The sequence below is a fragment of the Artemia franciscana genome, chromosome 12, assembly GCF_032884065.1.
Source record: "Artemia franciscana chromosome 12, ASM3288406v1, whole genome shotgun sequence".
In the NCBI taxonomy this organism is placed as follows: Eukaryota; Metazoa; Arthropoda; class Branchiopoda; order Anostraca; family Artemiidae; genus Artemia; species Artemia franciscana.
The window spans coordinates 32,214,543-32,234,655 of NC_088874.1; the positions used below are offsets into that span (position 1 = coordinate 32,214,543).

Consider the following 20,113-nt stretch of genomic DNA (forward strand, 5'->3'; position numbering starts at 1 on the left):
GACACAGGGACACAACTCCGGTACACCGGGATACAAATGACGACCGGGACACAGGGAATATAAATGACGACCGGGACACAGGGACACAACTACAACGGGGACACCGGGGGAAACAGGGGGATATAAATGACGACCGGGACAAAAAAACTAAAAAGAAAAAAAAACTAAAAAATAATAAAAAAACTAAAAAATCTAAATAAGCTAAAAAAGAAAAAAAAAGGAAAAAAAAATAAAGGAGAAAAACAAAACTAAAAAACGAATGTATATACAGACCGGGACACCGGGATACAAATGACGACCGGGACCCGGGACACAGGGAATATAAATGACGACCGGGACACAGGGACACAACTACAACGGGGACACCGGGGGAAACAGGGGGATGTAAATGACGACCGGGACACCGGGACAGGGAATGGTCGATTAGCAATCACCATCAACAAAGCTCAAGGGCAATCATTAGAATCATGAGGTATAGATCTGAATACAGATTGTTTTCCCATGGACCATTATATGTTGCATGTTCAAGAGTCGGTAAACCTGACAATCTATTTATATGCAAAGACAATGGGACAGCAAAGAATGTTGTATATTCGCAAGTTTTACGTAGTTAAAACCATATATATATATCTATCTATATTCACAGGTGGGACATAGGGACACAACTACAATGGCGCGTAACTATTATGGCGCGTAACGACTTACGCGCGCGGGGGGGCTTGGGGGGGGCGCGAAGCGCCCCCACCAACTAGGTGTTGGGGTGGCGCGAAGCGCCACCCCAACAGCTAGTATATATATAAGGTTTTAACTACGTAAAACTTGCGAATATACAACATTCTTTGCTGTCCCATTGTCTTTGCATATAAATAGATTGTCAGGTTTACCGACTCTTGAACATGCAACATATAATGGTCCATGGGAAAACAATCTGTATTCAGATCTATACCTCATGATTCTAATGATTGCCCTTGAGCTTTGTTGATGGTGATTGCTTATCGACCATTCCCTGTCCCGGTGTCCCGGTCGTCATTTACATCCCCCTGTTTCCCCCGGTGTCCCCGTTGTAGTTGTGTCCCTGTGTCCCGGTCGTCATTTATATTCCCTGTGTCCCGGGTCCCGGTCATCATTTGTATCCCGGTGTCCCGGTCTGTATATACATTCGTTTTTTAGTTTTGTTTTTCTCCTTTATTTTTTTCCTTTTTTTTCTTTTTTAGCTTATTTAGATTTTTAGATTTTTTAGTTTTTTTTATTAGTTTTTAGTTTTTATTTCTTTTTAGTTTTTTTGTCCCGGTCGTCATTTATATCCCCCTGTTTCCCCCGGTGTCCCCGTTGTAGTTGTGTCCCTGTGTCCCGGTCGTTATTTATATTCCCTGTGTCCCGGTCGTCATTTGTATCCCGGTGTACCGGTCTGTATATACATTCGTTTTTTAGTTTTGTTTTTCTCCTTTATTTTTTTCCTTTTTTTTTTCTTTTTTAGTTTATTTAGATTTTTAGATTTTTTAGTTTTTTTATTAGTTTTTAGTTTTTTTTTCTTTTTAGTTTTTTTGTAGTTTTTACCTTCTTTTTAGTTTTGTTAATTTTTTTTTTTACTTGTGTCCTGGTAGTCATTTATACTCCCTGTGTCCCGGTGCTTTGTTGATTGCTAATTGAACATTCCTTTTGTCCTGGTCGCTTTCTCTTTGAGTGTCGTCATTTATTTTTTTCTTTTTTAGTTCTTTTAGTTTTTACCTTTTTTAGTTTTTTTTTAGTTTTTAGTTTTTTTAGTTTTTTACCTTTTTTTAGTTTTTTTTAGTTTTTTTAGTTTTTTAGCTTTTTTATTTTTTTTATTAGTTTTTAGTTTTTTTGTAGTTTTTGCCTTTTTTTTAGTTTTTTTAGTTTTTTAGCTTTTTTATTAGTTTTTAGTTTTTTTTGTAGTTTTTGCCTTTTTTTAGTTTTTTTAGTTTTTTAGCTTTTTTATTTTTTATTAGTTTTTAGTTTTTTTTGTAGTTTTTGCCTTTTTTTTTTTTACTTATGTCCTGGTCGTCATTTATACTCCCTGTGTCCCGGTGCTTTGTTGATTGCTAATCGAACATTCCTTTTGTCCTGGTCGCTTTCTCTTTGAGTGTCGTCATTTATTAGTTTTTTCCTTTTTTTTTTAGTTTTTTATTGGTTTTTACCTTTATTTTAGCTTATTTTTCAGTTTTTTCCTTTTTTTTATTTTTTTTTTATTTTTTATTTTTTTTTAGTTTTTTACCTTTTTTTAGTTTTTTTAGTTTTTTTAGTTTTTAGCTTTTTTACTTTTTTTATTAGTTTTTAGTTTTTTTTTTGTAGTTTTTGCCTTTTTTTAGTTTTTTCAGTTTTTTTTTTAGTTTTTTATTGGTTTTTACCTTTATAGTTTTTTTAGTTTTTTAGCTTTTTTATTTTTTTTATTAGTTTTTAGTTTTTTTTGTAGTTTTTGCCTTTTTTTTAGTTTTTTCAGTTTTGACGTCACCTAATCCAGTTTTTTCAGGTGACGTCACCTGACACATCCATCCATCCATCCACAGACAACTTATTTTTATATATATAGATATATATATATATATATATATATATATATATATACTAGCTGTTGGGGTGGCGCTTCGCGCCACCCCAACACCTAGTTGGTGGGGGCGCTTCGCGCCCCCCCCCCAAGCCCCCCCGCGCGCGTAAGTCGTTACGCGCCATAATAGTTACGCGCCATTGTAGTTGTGTCCCTATGTCCCACCTGTGAATATAGATAGATATATATATATATATATATATATATATATATATATATATATATATATATATATATATATATATATATTTATATATATATATATATATATATATATATATATATATATATATATATATATATATATATATATATATATATATATATATGGTTTTAACTACGTAAAACTTGCGAATATACAACATTCTTTGCTGTCCCATTGTCTTTGCATATAAATAGATTGTCAGGTTTACCGACTCTTGAACATGCAACATATAATGGTCCATGGGAAAACAATCTGTATTCAGATCTATACCTCATGATTCTAATGATTGCCCTTGAGCTTTGTTGATGGTGATTGCTAATCGACCATTCCCTGTCCCGGTGTCCCGGTCGTCATTTACATCCCCCTGTTTCCCCCGGTGTCCCCGTTGTAGTTGTGTCCCTGTGTCCCGGTCGTCATTTATATTCCCTGTGTCCCGGTCGTCATTTGTATCCCGGTGTCCCGGTCTGTATATACATTCGTTTTTTAGTTTTGTTTTTCTCCTTTATTTTTTTCCTTTTTTTTTTCTTTTTTAGCTTATTTAGATTTTTAGATTTTTTAGTTTTTTTATTAGTTTTTAGTTTTTTTTTCTTTTTAGTTTTTTTGTCCCGGTCGTCATTTATATCCCCCTGTTTCCCCCGGTGTCCCCGTTGTAGTTGTGTCCCTGTGTCCCGGTCGTCATTTATATTCCCTGTGTCCCGGTCGTCATTTGTATCCCGGTGTACCGGTCTGTATATACATTCGTTTTTTAGTTTTGTTTTTCTCCTTTATTTTTTTCCTTTTTTTTCTTTTTTAGTTTATTTGGATTTTAGATTTTTTAGTTTTTTTTTTAGTTTTTAGTTTTTTTTTCTTTTTAGTTTTTTTGTAGTTTTTAACTTCTTTTTAGTTTTGTTAATTTTTTTTTTACTTATGTCCTGGTCGTCATTTATACTCCCCTGTGTCCCGGTGCTTTGTTGATTGCTAATCGAACATTCCTTTTGTCCTGGTCGCTTTCTCTTTGAGTGTCGTCATTTATTTTTTTCTTTTTTAGTTCTTTTAGTTTTTACCTTTTTTAGTTTTTTTTTAGTTTTTTAGATGAAAATTTTTTTAGTTTTTTCCTTTTTTTCTTTTTAGTTTTTTATTGGTTTTTACCTTTATGTTAGCTTATTTTTCAGTTTTTTCCTTTTTTTTTAGTTTTTTTTTATTTTTTATTTTTTTTAGTTTTTTACCTTTTTTTAGTTTTTTTTAGTTTTTTTAGTTTTTTTTTTTTCGTTTTTTAGCTTTTTTACTTTTTTTATTAGTTTTTAGTTTTTTTGTAGTTTTTGCCTTTTTTTAGTTTTTTCAGTTTTTTTTTTTAGTTTTTTATTGGTTTTTACCTTTATTTTAGCTTATTTTTTCAGTTTTTTTCCTTTTTTTAGTTTTTTTTTAGTTTTTAGTTTTTTTAGTTTTTTACCTTTTTTTAGTTTTTTTAGTTTTTTTAGTTTTTTAGCTTTTTTATTTTTTTTATTATTTTCTAGTTTTTTTTGTAGTTTTTGCCTTTTTTTAGTTTTTTTAGTTTTTTAGCTTTTTTATTTTTTTTATTAGTTTTTAGTTTTTTTTGTAGTTTTGCCTTTTTTAGTTTTTTCAGTTTTGACGTCACCTGATCCAGTTTTTTCAGGTGACGTCACCTGATCCACGATCCCACAGATCCACAGACAACTTATTTTTATATATATAGATAGTTTTTTTTTTTACTTATGTCCTGGTCGTCATTTATACTCCCTGTGTCCCGGTGCTTTGTTGATTGCTAATCGAACATTCCTTTTGTCCTGGTCACTTTCTCTTTGAGTTTCGTCATTTATTTTTTTCTTTTTTAGTTCTTTTAGTTTTTACCTTTTTTAGTTTTTTTTAGTTTTTTAGATGAAAATTTTTTTTAGTTTTTTCCTTTTTTTCTTTTTAGTTTTTTATTGGTTTTTACCTTTATTTTAGCTTATTTTTCAGTTTTTTCCTTTTTTTTTAGTTTTTTTTTATTTTTTATTTTTTTTAGTTTTTTACCTTTTTTTAGTTTTTTTAGTTTTTTTAGTTTTTTAGCTTTTTTACTTTTTTTATTAGTTTTTAGGTTTTTTTTTGTAGTTTTTGCCTTTTTTTTAGTTTTTTAATTTTTTTTTTAGTTTTTATTGGTTTTTACCTTTATTTTAGCTTATTTTTCAGTTTTTTTCCTTTTTTTTTAGTTTTTAGTTTTTTTCGTTTTTTACCTTTTTTTTAGTTTTTTTAGTTTTTTTAGTTTTTTAGCTTTTTTATTTTTTTTATTAGTTTTTAGTTTTTTTTTTAGTTTTTGCCTTTTTTTAGTTTTTTTTAGTTTTTTAGCTTTTTTATTAGTTTTTAGTTTTTTTTTGTAGTTTTTGCCTTTTTTTAGTTTTTTTAGTTTTTTAGCTTTTTTATTTTTTATTAGTTTTTAGTTTTTTTTGTAGTTTTTGCCTTTTTTAGTTTTTTCAGTTTTGACGTCACCTGATCCAGTTTTTTCAGGTGACGTCACCTGACCCATCCACAGACAGACAACTTATTTTTATATATATAGATATATATATATATATATAGGCGCTTCGCGCCACCCCAACACCTAGTTGGTGGGGGCGCTTCGCGCCCCCCCCCCCAAGCCCCCCCGCGCGCGTAAGTCGTTACGCGCCATAATAGTTACGCGCCATTGTAGTTGTGTCCCTATGTCCCACCTGTGAATATAGATATATATATATATATATGGTTTTTAACTACGTAAAACTTGCGAATATACAACATTCTTTGCTGTCCCATTGTCTTTGCATATAAATAGATTGTCAGGTTATCCCCCTGTTTCCCCCGGTGTCCCCGTTGTAGTTGTGTCCCTGTGTCCCGGTCGTCATTTATATTCCCTGTGTCCCGGGTCCCGGTCATCATTTGTATCCCGGTGTCCCGGTCTGTATATACATTCGTTTTTTAGTTTTGTTTTTCTCCTTTATTTTTTTTCCTTTTTTTTTCTTTTTTAGCTTATTTAGATTTTTAGATTTTTTAGTTTTTTTTATTAGTTTTTAGTTTTTATTTCTTTTTAGTTTTTTTGTCCCGGTCGTCATTTATATCCCCCTGTTTCCCCCGGTGTCCCCGTTGTAGTTGTGTCCCTGTGTCCCGGTCGTTATTTATATTCCCTGTGTCCCGGTCGTCATTTTGTATCCCGGTGTACCGGTCTGTATATACATTCGTTTTTTAGTTTTGTTTTTCTCCTTTATTTTTTTCCTTTTTTTTTCTTTTTTAGTTTATTTAGATTTTTAGATTTTTTAGTTTTTTTATTAGTTTTTAGTTTTTTTTTTCTTTTTAGTTTTTTTGTAGTTTTTTACCTTCTTTTTAGTTTTGTTAATTTTTTTTTTTACTTGTGTCCTGGTCGTCATTTATACTCCCTGTGTCCCGGTGCTTTGTTGATTGCTAATCGAACATTCCTTTTGTCCTGGTCGCTTTCTCTTTGAGTGTCGTCATTTATTTTTTTCTTTTTTAGTTCTTTTAGTTTTTTACCTTTTTTAGTTTTTTTTTAGTTTTTAGTTTTTTTAGTTTTTTTACCTTTTTTTAGTTTTTTTAGTTTTTTAGCTTTTTTATTTTTTTTATTAGTTTTTAGTTTTTTTGTAGTTTTTGCCTTTTTTTTTAGTTTTTTGTCCTGGTCGCTTTCTCTTTGAGTGTCGTCATTTATTAGTTTTTTCCTTTTTTTTTTTTAGTTTTTTATTGGTTTTTACCTTTATTTTAGCTTATTTTTCAGTTTTTTCCTTTTTTTTAGTTTTTTTTATTTTTTTTATTTTTTTTAGTTTTTTTACCTTTTTTTTAGTTTTTTTAGTTTTTTTAGTTTTTTAGCTTTTTTACTTTTTTTATTAGTTTTTTAGTTTTTTTTTGTAGTTTTTTGCCTTTTTTTTAGTTTTTTCAGTTTTTTTTTTTAGTTTTTTATTGGTTTCTTACCTTTATAGTTTTTTTAGTTTTTTAGCTTTTTTATTTTTTTTTATTTAGTTTTTAGTTTTTTTTGTAGTTTTTTGCCTTTTTTTTAGTTTTTTCAGTTTTGACGTCACCTAATCCAGTTTTTTCAGGTGACGTCACCTGACACATCCATCCACACATCCATCCATCCATCCATCCCACAGACAACTTATTTTTATATATATAGATATATATATATATATATTATATATATATATTATATATATATATATTATATATATATTATATAAAACTAGCTGTTGGGGTGGCGCTTCGCGCCACCCCAACACCTAGTTTTGTGGGGCGCTTCGCGCCCCCCCAAGTCCCCCCGCGCGCGTAAGTCTCGTTACGCGCCATATTAGTTACGCGCCATTGTAGTTAGGTCCCTGTGTCCCACCTGTGAATATAGATAGATTTATATATGTGTTTCAAACTACGTAAAAATTGCGAATATACAACATTTTTGGCTTTCCCACTACTGGGAAGCTTTCCGTTTCCAATTGCCAGCAATTGATCTGAAAATGTTTGATCAGAGTCATCGTTTTGCAATCGGACACGCATATGTGTAGTTAATTTTAATATTTTTACGTGTGCCCATAAATTAGAATTTTTCAGGCAAGCATTCATTTCGTCTGCAGGAGTTAAACTACGTAAAAATTGCGAATATACAACATTCTTTGGCTTTCCCATTGTCTGTGCATATACAAAGCCGTATGTACTAATAATGACGTCATATGCAAACGCTCTTTTTACAAACAAACATACATACACACAACTCGTTTTTATATAGATAGATTGATAGATAGATACAATACAAATTAACTGCGTAAAACTTGCGAATATACAACATTCTTCGCTGTCCAATTGTCGCTGCATATAAATAGATTGTCAGGTTTACCGACCCTCGAACATGCAACGTACAATTGTCCATGGGAAAAACAATCAGTATTAAGATCTATACCACATTTTTCTAATGATTGACCTTGAGCTTTGTTAATGGTGATTGCAAATGCTAATCGAATTGGGAATTGCAATCTTTTAAATTGAAAAGGCAGATCTGTTGGAATCATGGGAATGCGAGGAATAAGAACAGCCTCACCCTCAAAAGGCCCTGTCAAGATTGTGGCCTCTATTAGGTTTTCCATTGTTTTTTTTTACGGCAAGTCGCGTGCCATTGCAAAGCTTTGGTGGGTTGATATTTCTTAAAAGTATTATTGGTATACACCTATTTTTAGTTGTAGCACGTGTGGTGGAAACCCTGAAAGATCTATGGAATTTAAAAATTCAGATGGATAATTAACCGCTTCATTTGGTTCCAAAACTGTGTCGACTGACCTGCAAAGGACTGCCTGGTCTCGAATCTTGGTCAAAACAATATTGTTGATTTCGTGGACGTCTATATTTTTGGGTGCGAGAATCGCTCTTTCACTTAGCCATTTATTATTTTTATAATTTTTTAGAATATTCGGAAATACTTTTTCAATCAATTCATTTTTGGACGTCACTAAATTACAGAAATCAGCAGGTAGTTGTATACGTCCTGAAATTGAGTCTATCGTATCATAAATGTCTTTTTGTTCCGACGTTAACTTGGAAATGTTATTTTGTACATACGACAATAGATCACTCGTACTGTAACTTTGTTCACGATCCAATTCTACACATGTCGAAACAGCAGCGATAGGGTTAGGTGCAGGCATTCCCAAATCCTGAAGAGGTTTGTTTGCCATACGTACGCACATATCTTCTATAATAACTAAAGTGTAGTTATAAATTTCTGATGTAAAATCAAAAGTCATATCTGACGTCTCTAACTGTTTTCGATGGAGTATATCTTCGGACATTTTTGACTTATATTTTTCCCATAACTCTGTAGGAGCTGATGGAGAGCAAGTGCACGAATTTGACTTGGGGTTGACGTTTCGCACGCGTCATTGTTGCAGTTATCCCAGTGTTGGTTATTCTCCAAGAAATTCAGAGCTTGGCATGCACTACGGTAAGTGTCATGTATAGTACCGTTTACAGTTCTCAAATACTCAAAGGATGTCGGACCGGGTACATTCACCAAAAGCAGGCGTAGAAAGAAGCATTCATGTTGATTGGGGTGAACGGTGTAGAGTCTTCCTATCGTGGTATCTTTGAAGATGGTAGGTTGGCCGTAAACCCACTGGTTATCTACTTCGATGGTGGTACCGTTGCCATTGTAGGTTCTTCAGTCATTTTACAATTAGAAATTTCTCTTTCAACGGTCTTCTTACAATTAAAAATTTGTCTTTGAACGATATTCTTAAATACCTGTGTCCTGGTCGTCATTTATATTCCCTGTGTCCCGGTCGTCATTTGTGTCCGGTATCCCAGTCTGTAATTTCTCTTTGAGTGTCCCGGTCGTTATTTATATTCCCTCTGTCCCGGTCGTCATTTGTGTCCCGGTCTGTAATTTCTCTTTGAGTGTTTTTCTTTTTAGTATTTTTTAGTTTTTTACATTTTTTCTTTTTTCAGTTTTCTTTTTCTTCTTTATTTTTCAGCTTCACTATGAAATACATATCGCCGAACCTTTGTTTTTTTAACTAAAATCTGGTAGGCATTGATGACCTTATCCAAGTCAAAATCCCAAACCCAATCATCATCGCTATCATTTTCAGTTTTGATGTTTTGACTCTCGCTGTCCAGGTGGATCTTCATCTAACTGCGCGGTTTTGCGTTCTTTAGCCTCAAGCCTGTTTCCTTGCTGTTCTTTTGATTCCTCGGCACGCTTTCTTTTCTGACTTTCTCTATCAGCAGCAAGTTTTTTGGCATAGACTCTTTGAGCATCTTCATCGGCTTTTGCCATTGTAAGTTCGTCAGTCATTTTAAACTTAAACATTAATAGATTTCTACGTGAACATATATGTCTTAAATATCTTTAATGACGTCACCGTCATAGCAAAAATGACGACATCTAACTTCATGACGTCAGTCGACACAGAAACATGACGTCACCTGATCCACAGACAGACAACTTATTTTTATATATATACTAGCTGTTGGGGTGGCGCTTCGCGCCACCCCAACACCTAGTTGGTGGGGGCGCTTCGCGCCCCCCCAAGCCCCCCCGAGCGCGTAAGTCGTTACGCGCCATAATAGTTACGCGCCATTGTAGTTGTGTCCCTATGTCCCACCTGTGAATATAGATAGATATATATATATATATATATATATATATATATATATATATATATATATATATATATATATATGGTTTTAACTACGTAAAACTTGCGAATATACAACATTCTTTGCTGTCCCATTGTCTTTGCATATAAATAGATTGTCAGGTTTACCGACTCTTGAACATGCAACATATAATGGTCCATGGGAAAACAATCTGTATTCAGATCTATACCTCATGATTCTAATGATTGCCCTTGAGCTTTGTTGATGGTGATTGCTAATCGACCATTCCCTGTCCCGGTGTCCCGGTCGTCATTTACATCCCCCTGTTTCCCCCGGTGTCCCCGTTGTAGTTGTGTCCCTGTGTCCCGGTCGTCATTTATATTCCCTGTGTCCCGGTCGTCATTTGTATCCCGGTGTCCCGGTCTGTATATACATTCGTTTTTTAGTTTTGTTTTTCTCCTTTATTTTTTTCCTTTTTTTTTCTTTTTTAGCTTATTTAGATTTTTAGATTTTTTAGTTTTTTTATTAGTTTTTAGTTTTTTTTTCTTTTTAGTTTTTTTGTCCCGGTCGTCATTTATATCCCCCTGTTTCCCCCGGTGTCCCCGTTGTAGTTGTGTCCCTGTGTCCCGGTCGTCATTTATATTCCCTGTGTCCCGGTCGTCATTTGTATCCCGGTGTACCGGTCTGTATATACATTCTTTTTTTAGTTTTGTTTTTCTCCTTTATTTTTTTCCTTTTTTTTTCTTTTTTAGTTTATTTAGATTTTTAGATTTTTTAGTTTTTTTATTAGTTTTTAGTTTTTTTTTCTTTTTAGTTTTTTTGTAGTTTTTAACTTCTTTTTAGTTTTGTTAATTTTTTTTTTACTTATGTCCTGGTCGTCATTCATACTCCCTGTGTCCCGGTGCTTCCCGGTGCTTTGTTGATTGCTAATCGAACATTCCTTTTGTCCTGGTCGCTTTCTCTTTGAGTTTCGTCATTTATTTTTTTCTTTTTTAGTTCTTTTAGTTTTTACCTTTTTTAGTTTTTTTTAGTTTTTTAGATGAAAATTTTTTTTAGTTTTTTCCGTTTTTTCTTTTTAGTTTTTTATTGGTTTTTACCTTTATTTTAGCTTATTTTTCAGTTTTTTCCTTTTTTTTAGTTTTTTTTTATTTTTTATTTTTTTTTAGTTTTTTACCTTTTTTTAGTTTTTTTAGTTTTTTTAGTTTTTTAGCTTTTTTACTTTTTTTTATTAGTTTTTAGTTTTTTTTTGTAGTTTTTTGCCTTTTTTTAGTTTTTTCAGTTTTTTTTTTTAGTTTTTTATTGGTTTTTACCTTTATTTTAGCTTATTTTTCAGTTTTTTCCTTTTTTTTTAGTTTTTTTTAGTTTTTAGTTTTTTTCGTTTTTTACCTTTTTTTTAGTTTTTTTAGTTTTTTTAGTTTTTTAGCTTTTTTATTTTTTTTATTAGTTTTTAGTTTTTTTTGTAGTTTTTGCCTTTTTTTAGTTTTTTTAGTTTTTTAGCTTTTTTATTAGTTTTTAGTTTTTTTTTGTAGTTTTTGCCTTTTTTTAGTTTTTTTAGTTTTTTAGCTTTTTTATTTTTTTTATTAGTTTTTAGTTTTTTTTGTAGTTTTTGCCTTTTTTAGTTTTTTCAGTTTTGACGTCACCTGATCCAGTTTTTTCAGGTGACGTCACCTGACACATCCACACATCCACAGACAGACAACTTATTTTTATATATATAGATAGATATATATATAAATTTTTGATGAAAAAAAAAATGTTGCTATCGCTAGCGCAAGAAAATCTTGAAAAAAAAGAAAAAAATGGAAATACACCAGCTACTGAAAACTAGATTGACAAAAAACCGTAAAAAGCCGCACTAAAATTCTACTGTAAGAGCCATCTTTCAACTATGGCATCAAAACACCTTTTTATGATGGTAATATACAATTTATTGTAATTATCTTCTTCTTTTTTGTCACAGCCCTGTGTCTTTCGCTTTTGTTTCGATAGGAAACGTTCCGTTTGTTCATTAATCGACTAATCGACATAGACCGAAGAAAAAAAACAAAAAAACAAGCAAAACAAAACCTTGAATTTCACCAGCAGCTGCCAAATAACCTTAAAAATGTGATGTGAATCAAAACATCCACATTATGGCCATAACATTAAAATAGCTTGTGTTTATTAAAAGATCTATGTCTACTAATTATAATTATATTTTTTTGCCGCAGCCCTGTTTTTTTTTTTTTTTTTTTTTTTTTTTTTTTTTTTTTTTTTTTTTTTTCATTAGTAGCGTTTCATTTATTCATTGATTGATTCTTTAGCTAATGTAAAAAGATTTAAATGCCGATTTAAGCTAAATCGCTTGGTATTGCAACCAAATTGTTCTATACTGTATCCCCAGATTTTCCCACCTTTCTCTGAGTCCTCCCCTCAAAAAAAGAAGTTCTCCGAAATCTCCTCGAAGGTCAATGTTAAACGAAAATTATCGATTTGCGCCTGTATTTACGAACGTTTCTGGAATTCACTTTTTATTAACAACAAAAGTAAGGTAGCGTTGTTAAAATGAGTATGGACGAAAAATGGAAAATTAGGTTCCATGCAAGGTCGTATCCAAGGGAAGGGGGTTTAGGAGATTTGAGCCCTCCCAACAAAAAATATGTGTTAGAATCGTAAAAACGTAACAAAAATGGATAAAAAAAATTATAAAAAACTTTCGGGGAAACCAGTTTCTTTTGTTGAAATTAAGGAACTCAGAGAAAGATCTAAGAGAGACGTGAAAAATCTAAACAACAGAGTAAACCTCAATTCAATGCAAAGTTCAACAATTGGCCAGTACAGAACTCTGAAATCAATATTAAAGTTAGATAAGAGTAACTTCGAACATATGTTCAAAGTTACCTCGGACAAACAAAATATTTGCGGATAACATTGAACACTGTTGCCATCTTGAATCCATGGAATAAGGAAATGATTTAACCTGAGAACCTAACCATCTGGCTCCTTGGCCATCGAAAAACTCAAGATTGAAAGGCCTAGTTTAATTTACATAAGTAAAAAGGGTAACTTACTTTTAGGACTTTTTAACAATTTTGGATAGCTCAAATTCTTTTAAGAATAAAAAGCTAATGTTTCGTATTAATCTGAATGCAAGTATTACCAACTGATTAAGATGTCATCTACGTTAACCGGATTAAGGATCCGGTTAACGTAATATTGTCTATTATGGAAGTAACAGAAAAACCTATCTCGAAAACCCAAAAAATGGATATTGTAGCAAAACTGAACTTGCTTTATGTTGCTTCTTTTTCTAAATGACCACCTGGAATTAATAGTTTTATTTTTTTTTGGCAGTTTATAGATCGAGTAATGATTGGTTATTAGTTTTCAATATTCATTGTTCACTTATATTAAAGCTCTCATATTTAAGCGGAATTTATGTACCATAAGTTGATTTAATAGGCTTAGGGGGTTAGCTCATGCCAAAGAGCTTATATTTTTCAATAACTCAGCCTAAATAGAACAGAAAAACTGAAGTTTGCCTTTAATGAGAAATTATCTTGTTCTTAGGTGACTGGTTGAGTTATATCGAATTACATTATATTTAAATAATATTTCATTCTAGTTGAGCTGCCTGAATATAATGTTCCTCAAGCGGATCCACTTGGGAGTCAGTGGCTTACCCGGGTTGTTGTCACTCAAATGTCGACTCCCGCTCAAGGAATAGTTGATGAAGAAAAACTCATTGGACCTGCATGGATTGGAGCGCAATTGGGTGAGGAAGCCGATGTTGAAATGGAGCAGGTACTGTTATTGTGTTTTGGGATCATAGGGGTTTATTTTGGTTTGTTTGTTTTGGTTTATTTAGACTCATTTGGTTTGTTTGTCTGTTTGGTTTGTTTGGGCTCAAAAGTGAGACAACACTCTAAACTTCTATCGTTTGTTTTGGGATCATAAGGGTTTATTCTAGTTGGTTTATTTAGTCTGTTTATTTTTTTATTTTTTTTGGTTTATTTGTGCTCAAAAGGTTTTTAGTGCCATATAGCGATCGCAAATTCTGTCGGTCTGTCGGTCCCGGTTTTGCTAGTTTAGGCACTTCCAGATAAGCTAGGACGATGAAATTTGGCAGGCGTATCAGAGACCAGACCAGATCAAATTAGAAATAGTCGTTTCCCTGATTCGACCATCTAGGGGGGGGGTGGGGGGACGGTTAATTCAGAAAAATTTGAAAAAAATGAGGTATTTTTAACTTACGAACGGGTGATCAGATCTTAATGAAATTTGTGTTTAGAAGGATACCGTATCTCAGAGCTCTTGTTTTAAATTCCGACCGGATCTGGTGACAATGGGGGGAGTTGGAGAGGGAAACCTAAAATCTTGGAAAACGCTCAGAGTGGAGGGACCGGATGAAACTTGCTGGGAAGAATAATCACAAGTCCTAGATACATAATTCCTATAACTGGAACGGAATCGCTCTCTTTGGGGAAGGGTTAATTTTGAAAAATTAGAAAAAAATGAGGTATTTTTAACTTACGAAGGAGTTATCGGATCTTAATGGAATTTCATATTTAGAAGAACCTCGTAACTCAGATCTCTTATTTTAAGTCCCTACTGGATCCAATGTCATTGGGGAAAGTTTGGGGCGGCCGGAAATCTTGGAAAACGCTTAGAGAGGAGAGATCAGGATGAAACTTGGTGGGAAGAATAAGCACAAGTCCTAGATACGTGATTGACATAACCGGACTGAATCCACTCTCTTTGGGGGAGTTGGAGGGGGTGTTAATTCGGAAAAATTAGAGAAGTTGAGGTATTTTTAACTAAGGAACGGGTGACCGTTCGTGATGTCTTTTTAAATTTGATAATTAGAAGGAACTCATGTCTCAGAGGCCCTGTTTTAAATCCCGATTAGATCTGGTGACATTGGGGGGGAGTGGGGGGGGGGGAATCCTGGAAAATGCTTAGAGTGGAGAAATCGGGATGAAACTTGGTGTGTAGAATAGGCTAATCTTTTAGATACGTGATTGATGTAACCGGACTGGATCTGCTTTCTTCGGGGGAGTTTGGGGGTCCAGTGCTTTGGCGAGTTTGGTGCTTCTGGATGTGCTAGGAAGATGAAAATTGGTAGGCGTGTCAGGGACCTGCACCATTTTAAACTTACGAGCGGTTGATCGAATCTTAATGAATTTTGATATTTAGGAGGACCTCGTGTCTTAGAGCTCAAATTTTAAATCCCGACCGGCATAAAGCCTCTGATTTTCCTTTTGAATTAATCTATTGATTCTTAGAATTTCGCTAGAGCTCATGCTATATGAGCTCTTGGCTCTTGGCTCTTTTGACCTCGTCACAAGTGCCATATGAGCTCTTAGCACTTGCTTTATTTGTTTGGCTTGTTTGTTCTTTGGTTTGTTTTGACTCGTAAGGGAGACAATACTCTAGAGCTCTATTGTGTTTTTTTGGGATTCATATGGGTTTATTTTGGTTTGTTTGTTCTTTGCTTTGTTTCGACTCATAAGTGAGACGACACTCTAGAGTTCTATCGTATTTTTGGGGGTTTATAATGTTTTATTTTGTTTTTTTTTTTTTTTGGTTTGTTTGTGCTCAAAAGGTTTTTTCTATTTGTTTGGTTTGTTTGTTTTTGGTTTGTTTCGACTCATAAGGAGACGACACTCTTAGAGTTCTAATGTACTTTTTTGGGGTTCATAAAGGTTTATTTTGGTTTGTTTGTTGTTTTTTTTGGTTTATTTGTGCTTAAAAGATTTTTGTATTTGTTTAGTTTGTTTGTTTGGCTTGTTTTGACTCATAAGTGAGACAACACTCTAGAGTTCTATTGTGTTTTTTGGATTCATAAGGGTTTATTTTGGTTTGTTTGTTTGTTTGTTTTGGTTTGCTTGTGCTCAAAAGGTTTTTTTATTTGTTTGATTTGGGGGGGGGGCGGGGGGTTTTCGACTCATAAGTGAGACGACACTCTATGGACTTTGCTTTTGGGGGTTCATAAGGTTTGTTTTTTTTTTGTGCTGAGAAGGTTTCATCCCGATTGCTGTTTCCCCATCCAACTCCCACCAATATCACCAGATCTGGTCGGGATTTAAAATAAGAGCTCTGAGACATGAGTTCCTTCTAAATATCGAATTTTATTAAGATCTGGTCACCCGTTCTTAAGTTAAAAATACCTCAATTTTTCTAATTTTCCCGAATTAACCCCCCCCCCAACTCCCCCAAAGAGAGCGGATCCGTTCCAATTATGTCAATCACGTATCTGAAACTTGTGCTTATTCTTCCCATCAAGTTTCATCCCGATCTCTCCACTCTAAGTGTTTTCCAGGATTTCCGGTTTCCAAGATTTCCAGTGTCCCCCTACAACTCCCCCCCCCCCCCAGTGTCACCGGATCTGACCGTGATTTAAAATAAGAGCTCTGAAGCACTAGATCCTTCTAAATATCAAGTTTCATTAAGATCTGATCACCTGTTTGTAAGTTACAAATGTCTCATATTTTCTCAATTACCCCCCCCCCCTCTCCATTCCCCCAAAGAGGGTGAATCTGTTCCGGTTATGTCAATCACGTATTTACGTTTTGTGATTATTTTTCAAACCAAGTTTCATCCCGATCTTTTCACTCTAAGCCATTTCCAAGATTTCCCCCCCCCCCAACTCCCCCAATGACACTGGATCCGGTCGGGATTTAAAACAAGAAGTTTGAATTATGAGATTCTTCTAAGTATGAAATTTCATTAAGATCTGATCACTCCTTCGTAAGTTAGAAATACCTCAGTTTTTCTAATTTGTCAGAATTAACCCTCCCCCCAACTCCCCCAAAAAGAGCGGATCCGTTCTGGCTACGTATCTAGGATTTGTGCTTAGTTTTTCCACCAAGTTTCATCCCGATCCCTCCACTCTAACCCATTTCCAAGATTTCCGGTCCCCCAACTCCCCCCAATGACGCTATCCGGTCGGGATTTAAAATAAGAGATCTGAATTATGAGGTCCTTATAAATATGAAATTTCATTAAGACCCGATCACTCCTTCGTAAGTTAAAAATATCTAATTTTTTCAGAATTAACCCTCCCCCCAACTCCCCCAAAGAGAGTGGATCCGTTCCGGTTACGTCAATTACGTATCAAAGACATGTGGTTATTTTTCCCACCAAGTTTCATCCCGATCCCTCCACTCTAAGTGTTTTCCAAGATTTTAGGTTCCCCCCCAACTCCCCCCAATGTCACCAGATCCAGTTGGGATTTAAAATAAGAGCTCTGAGACACAATATCCTTCTAAATATCAAATTTCATTAAGATGCGATCCCCTGTTCGTAAGTTAAAAATAATTCATTTTTTCTAATTTTTCCGAATTAACCGTCCCCCCACTCCCCCCTCGATGGTCAAATCAGGGAAATGAATGTTTCTAATTTAATCTGGTCTGGTTCCCGATACGCCTGCCAAATTTCATCGTCCTAGCTTGTCTGAAAGTGCCTAAACTAGAACAAGTTTGAAGGTATTTCGGAAAGCTGCTTTACAGAGCAAAAACCAGGATTTTTGTTCGTGAGGGGGGTGTCACACAAACACTTTCAAGTTTCATTTAGATCTCTCCACTCTAAGCGTTTTCCAAGATTCCTTGTTTCCAAGATTTCCATTTCCCCCCTCCACCATCCAATTTCCCCGTAACCCATCCGAATTGAAAATAGAGCATCTTGAGACATGAAATCTTTCTATATATCAAGTTTCGTTGAGATCCAATCACCCATTCGTAAGGTAAACATACCTCAATTTTCACGATTTTCCCTCCCTCCAGACCCCCCCCCCAAATGGTCGAATCTGGGAAACGACTGTTATCAAGTGAATTTGTGCTGGTCCCTGACACGTCTACGAATTTTCATCGTCCTAGTACGCCCAGAAGCTCTTAACTCGCCAAAGAACCATTTCATTAAGATCCGGTCACCCGTTCTTAAGTTAAAAATGCCACGATTTTTCTAATTTTTCCAAATTAACAACCCCAGCTCCCCCAAAGAGAGCGGATTTGTTCCAATTATGTCAATTTCGGTTCTATAACTTGTGCTTATTCTTCCCCTCAAGTTTCATCTCTATCTCTCCACTCTAAGAGTTTTCCAAGATTTCCGGTTTCCAAGATTTCTATTTCCCCCTCCAACCCTCTATGTTCTCGGATATGATTCGAATTGAAAATGGAGCATCTGAGACATAAGATTCTTCTATATATCATGTTTCATTAATATCTGATCACCCATTCGTAAGATACCTCGATTTTCGCGTTTTCCAAGAATTCCTGTCTCCCCTTTCAACTCCTCCCAATGTCACCGCATCTGGTTGGGATTTGAAATGAGAGTTCTAAAGCACAAGATCCTTCTAAATAGCAAATTTCGTTAAGATCTGATCACCCGTTTGTAAGTTACAAATACCTCATTTTTTTTATTTTTCCGAATTAATCCCCCCTCCCCAACTACACCAAAGAGAGCAGATCCGGTACGGTTATTTCAGTCACGTATCTTGGACTTGTGCTTATTCTTCCCACCAAGCTTCATACCTGATCTCTCCACTTTAAGTGTTTTCCAAGATTTCTGGTCCCCCCTCCCCCCAATGACACTGGATCCAGTCGGTATTTACAATAAGATACTGAGCTACGAGGTCCTTCTAAATATAAAATTTTACTAAGATATGATCACTTCTTCGTCAGTTAAAAATACCTCATTTTTTCTAAATTTCCAGAATTGACCCTAGCCCCCCTCCCCAACTCCCCCAAGGAGAGCGGATCCGTTGCAGTTATTTCAATCACATATCTAGGACTTTTGTTATTTTTCCCACCAAGTTTCATCCCGATCCCTCCACTCTAAGCGTTTTTCAAGATTTTAGGTCTCGCCCCCCCCCTCAATGTCACCGGATCCGGTTGGGATTTAAAATAAGAGCTCTGAGACACGATATCCTTCGAAACTTCAAATTTCATTAAGATCCGATCACTCCTTCGTAAGTTAAAAATACCTCATTTTTTCTAATTTTTCAGAGTTAAAAATCACCCCCCGGACTCCTCCAAACAGAGTAGATCCGTTCTTTTATGTCAATCACGTATCTAGGACTTCTGCTTATTTTATCACCAAGTTTTATCCTGATCCCTCCACTCTAAGCGTTTTCCAAGATTTTAGGTTCTCCCCCTCCAACTCCTCCAATTTCACCGCATCTGGTCAGGATTTAAAATAAGAGCTCTGAGACACGATATCCTTCCAAACATCAAATTTCATTAAGATCCCATCACCCGTTCGTAAGTTAAAAATACTTGATTTTTTCTATTTTTCCGAATTAACTGGCCACTTATTCCCCCCCCCCAGATGGTCAAACCGGGAAAACGACTATTTCTAATTTAATCTGGCCTGGTGCCTGATACGCCTGCCAAATTTCATCGTCCTAGCTTACTTGGAAGTGCCTAAAATAGCAAAACCGGGACAGACCGACAGACAGACAGACCGACAGAATTTGCGATCGCTATATGTCACTTGGATAGTACCAAGTGCCATAAAAAATGAGGAAAATCACAGTCGGTGGAAGAAGAGAGGACAGTGCAAATATTTTACCCGAAACTTCTGCACAGCCGTTCTCACTCCAGAATTAACGAAACAAACAAATCTATTAAAAGTCCATTGGACAATATGAAAATGCAAACACCAATACAAATACTTCTGTTTTTTCACTGGCTCTGGCTTTCTTCATTTCTTTCTTCGTTACGTCAATTTTTTTTCAAATTGACCTATTTGCAACAACGGCTATTAACCGAGCAAGCTAGGTGAGTACGTCTATTACATTGATTCTATTGGTTGATTCCTTCCACAAATAGAAGAGTCGGATGTATTGAATCTTCCACCACTAGGTTCTTTCACTGACATTCATCAATCGTCTATTCTGCTTTGTTCTTGAGATTTTTAAATTTCAAAAAATGAATTATATCCTTATTTCTGATTTATATTAATAACTAGCTGTTGGGGTGGCGCTTCGCGCCACCCCAACACCTAGTTGGTGGGGCGCTTCGCGCCCCCCAAGCCCCCCCGCGCGCGTAAGTCGTTACGCGCCATATTAGTTACGCGCCATTGTAGTTGTGTCCCTGTGTCTCACCTGTGAATATAGATAGATTTATATATGTGTTTCAAACTACGTAAAAATTGCGAATATACAACATTCTTGGCTTTCCCATTGTCTGTGCATATACAAAGCCGTATGTACTAATAATGACGTCATATGCAAACGCTCTTTTTACAAACAAACAAACATGCATACACAC

At 34.6% G+C, this 20,113-nt stretch overlaps 1 protein-coding gene and 2 long non-coding RNA genes across 3 annotated transcripts in view; 1 reads left to right on the plus strand and 2 right to left on the minus strand.

Annotated features, from left to right (window-relative positions):
• Positions 1 to 2,557, minus strand: part of LOC136034000 (uncharacterized) — a 5,063-nt gene extending 2,506 nt beyond the window's left edge. The window contains exon 1 of the long non-coding RNA XR_010619087.1: positions 1,729 to 2,557. This is a non-coding gene — a long non-coding RNA (uncharacterized LOC136034000). The remainder of the gene's footprint in view (positions 1 to 1,728) is intronic.
• LOC136033990 (protein virilizer homolog) overlaps positions 1 to 20,113 on the plus strand; it is a 116,130-nt gene that overhangs the window by 69,203 nt on the left and 26,814 nt on the right. Inside the window, exon 10 of the mRNA XM_065715025.1 lies at positions 13,468 to 13,646. Within this exon, the coding sequence (XP_065571097.1) occupies positions 13,468 to 13,646 (179 nt within the window). The remainder of the gene's footprint in view (positions 1 to 13,467; positions 13,647 to 20,113) is intronic.
• LOC136034002 (uncharacterized) lies at positions 3,690 to 6,613 on the minus strand. Its single transcript, XR_010619089.1, has 2 exons — positions 6,264 to 6,613; positions 3,690 to 3,811 (listed from the first exon to the last, which is right to left on the minus strand). It is a non-coding gene; the product is annotated as an uncharacterized LOC136034002 (long non-coding RNA).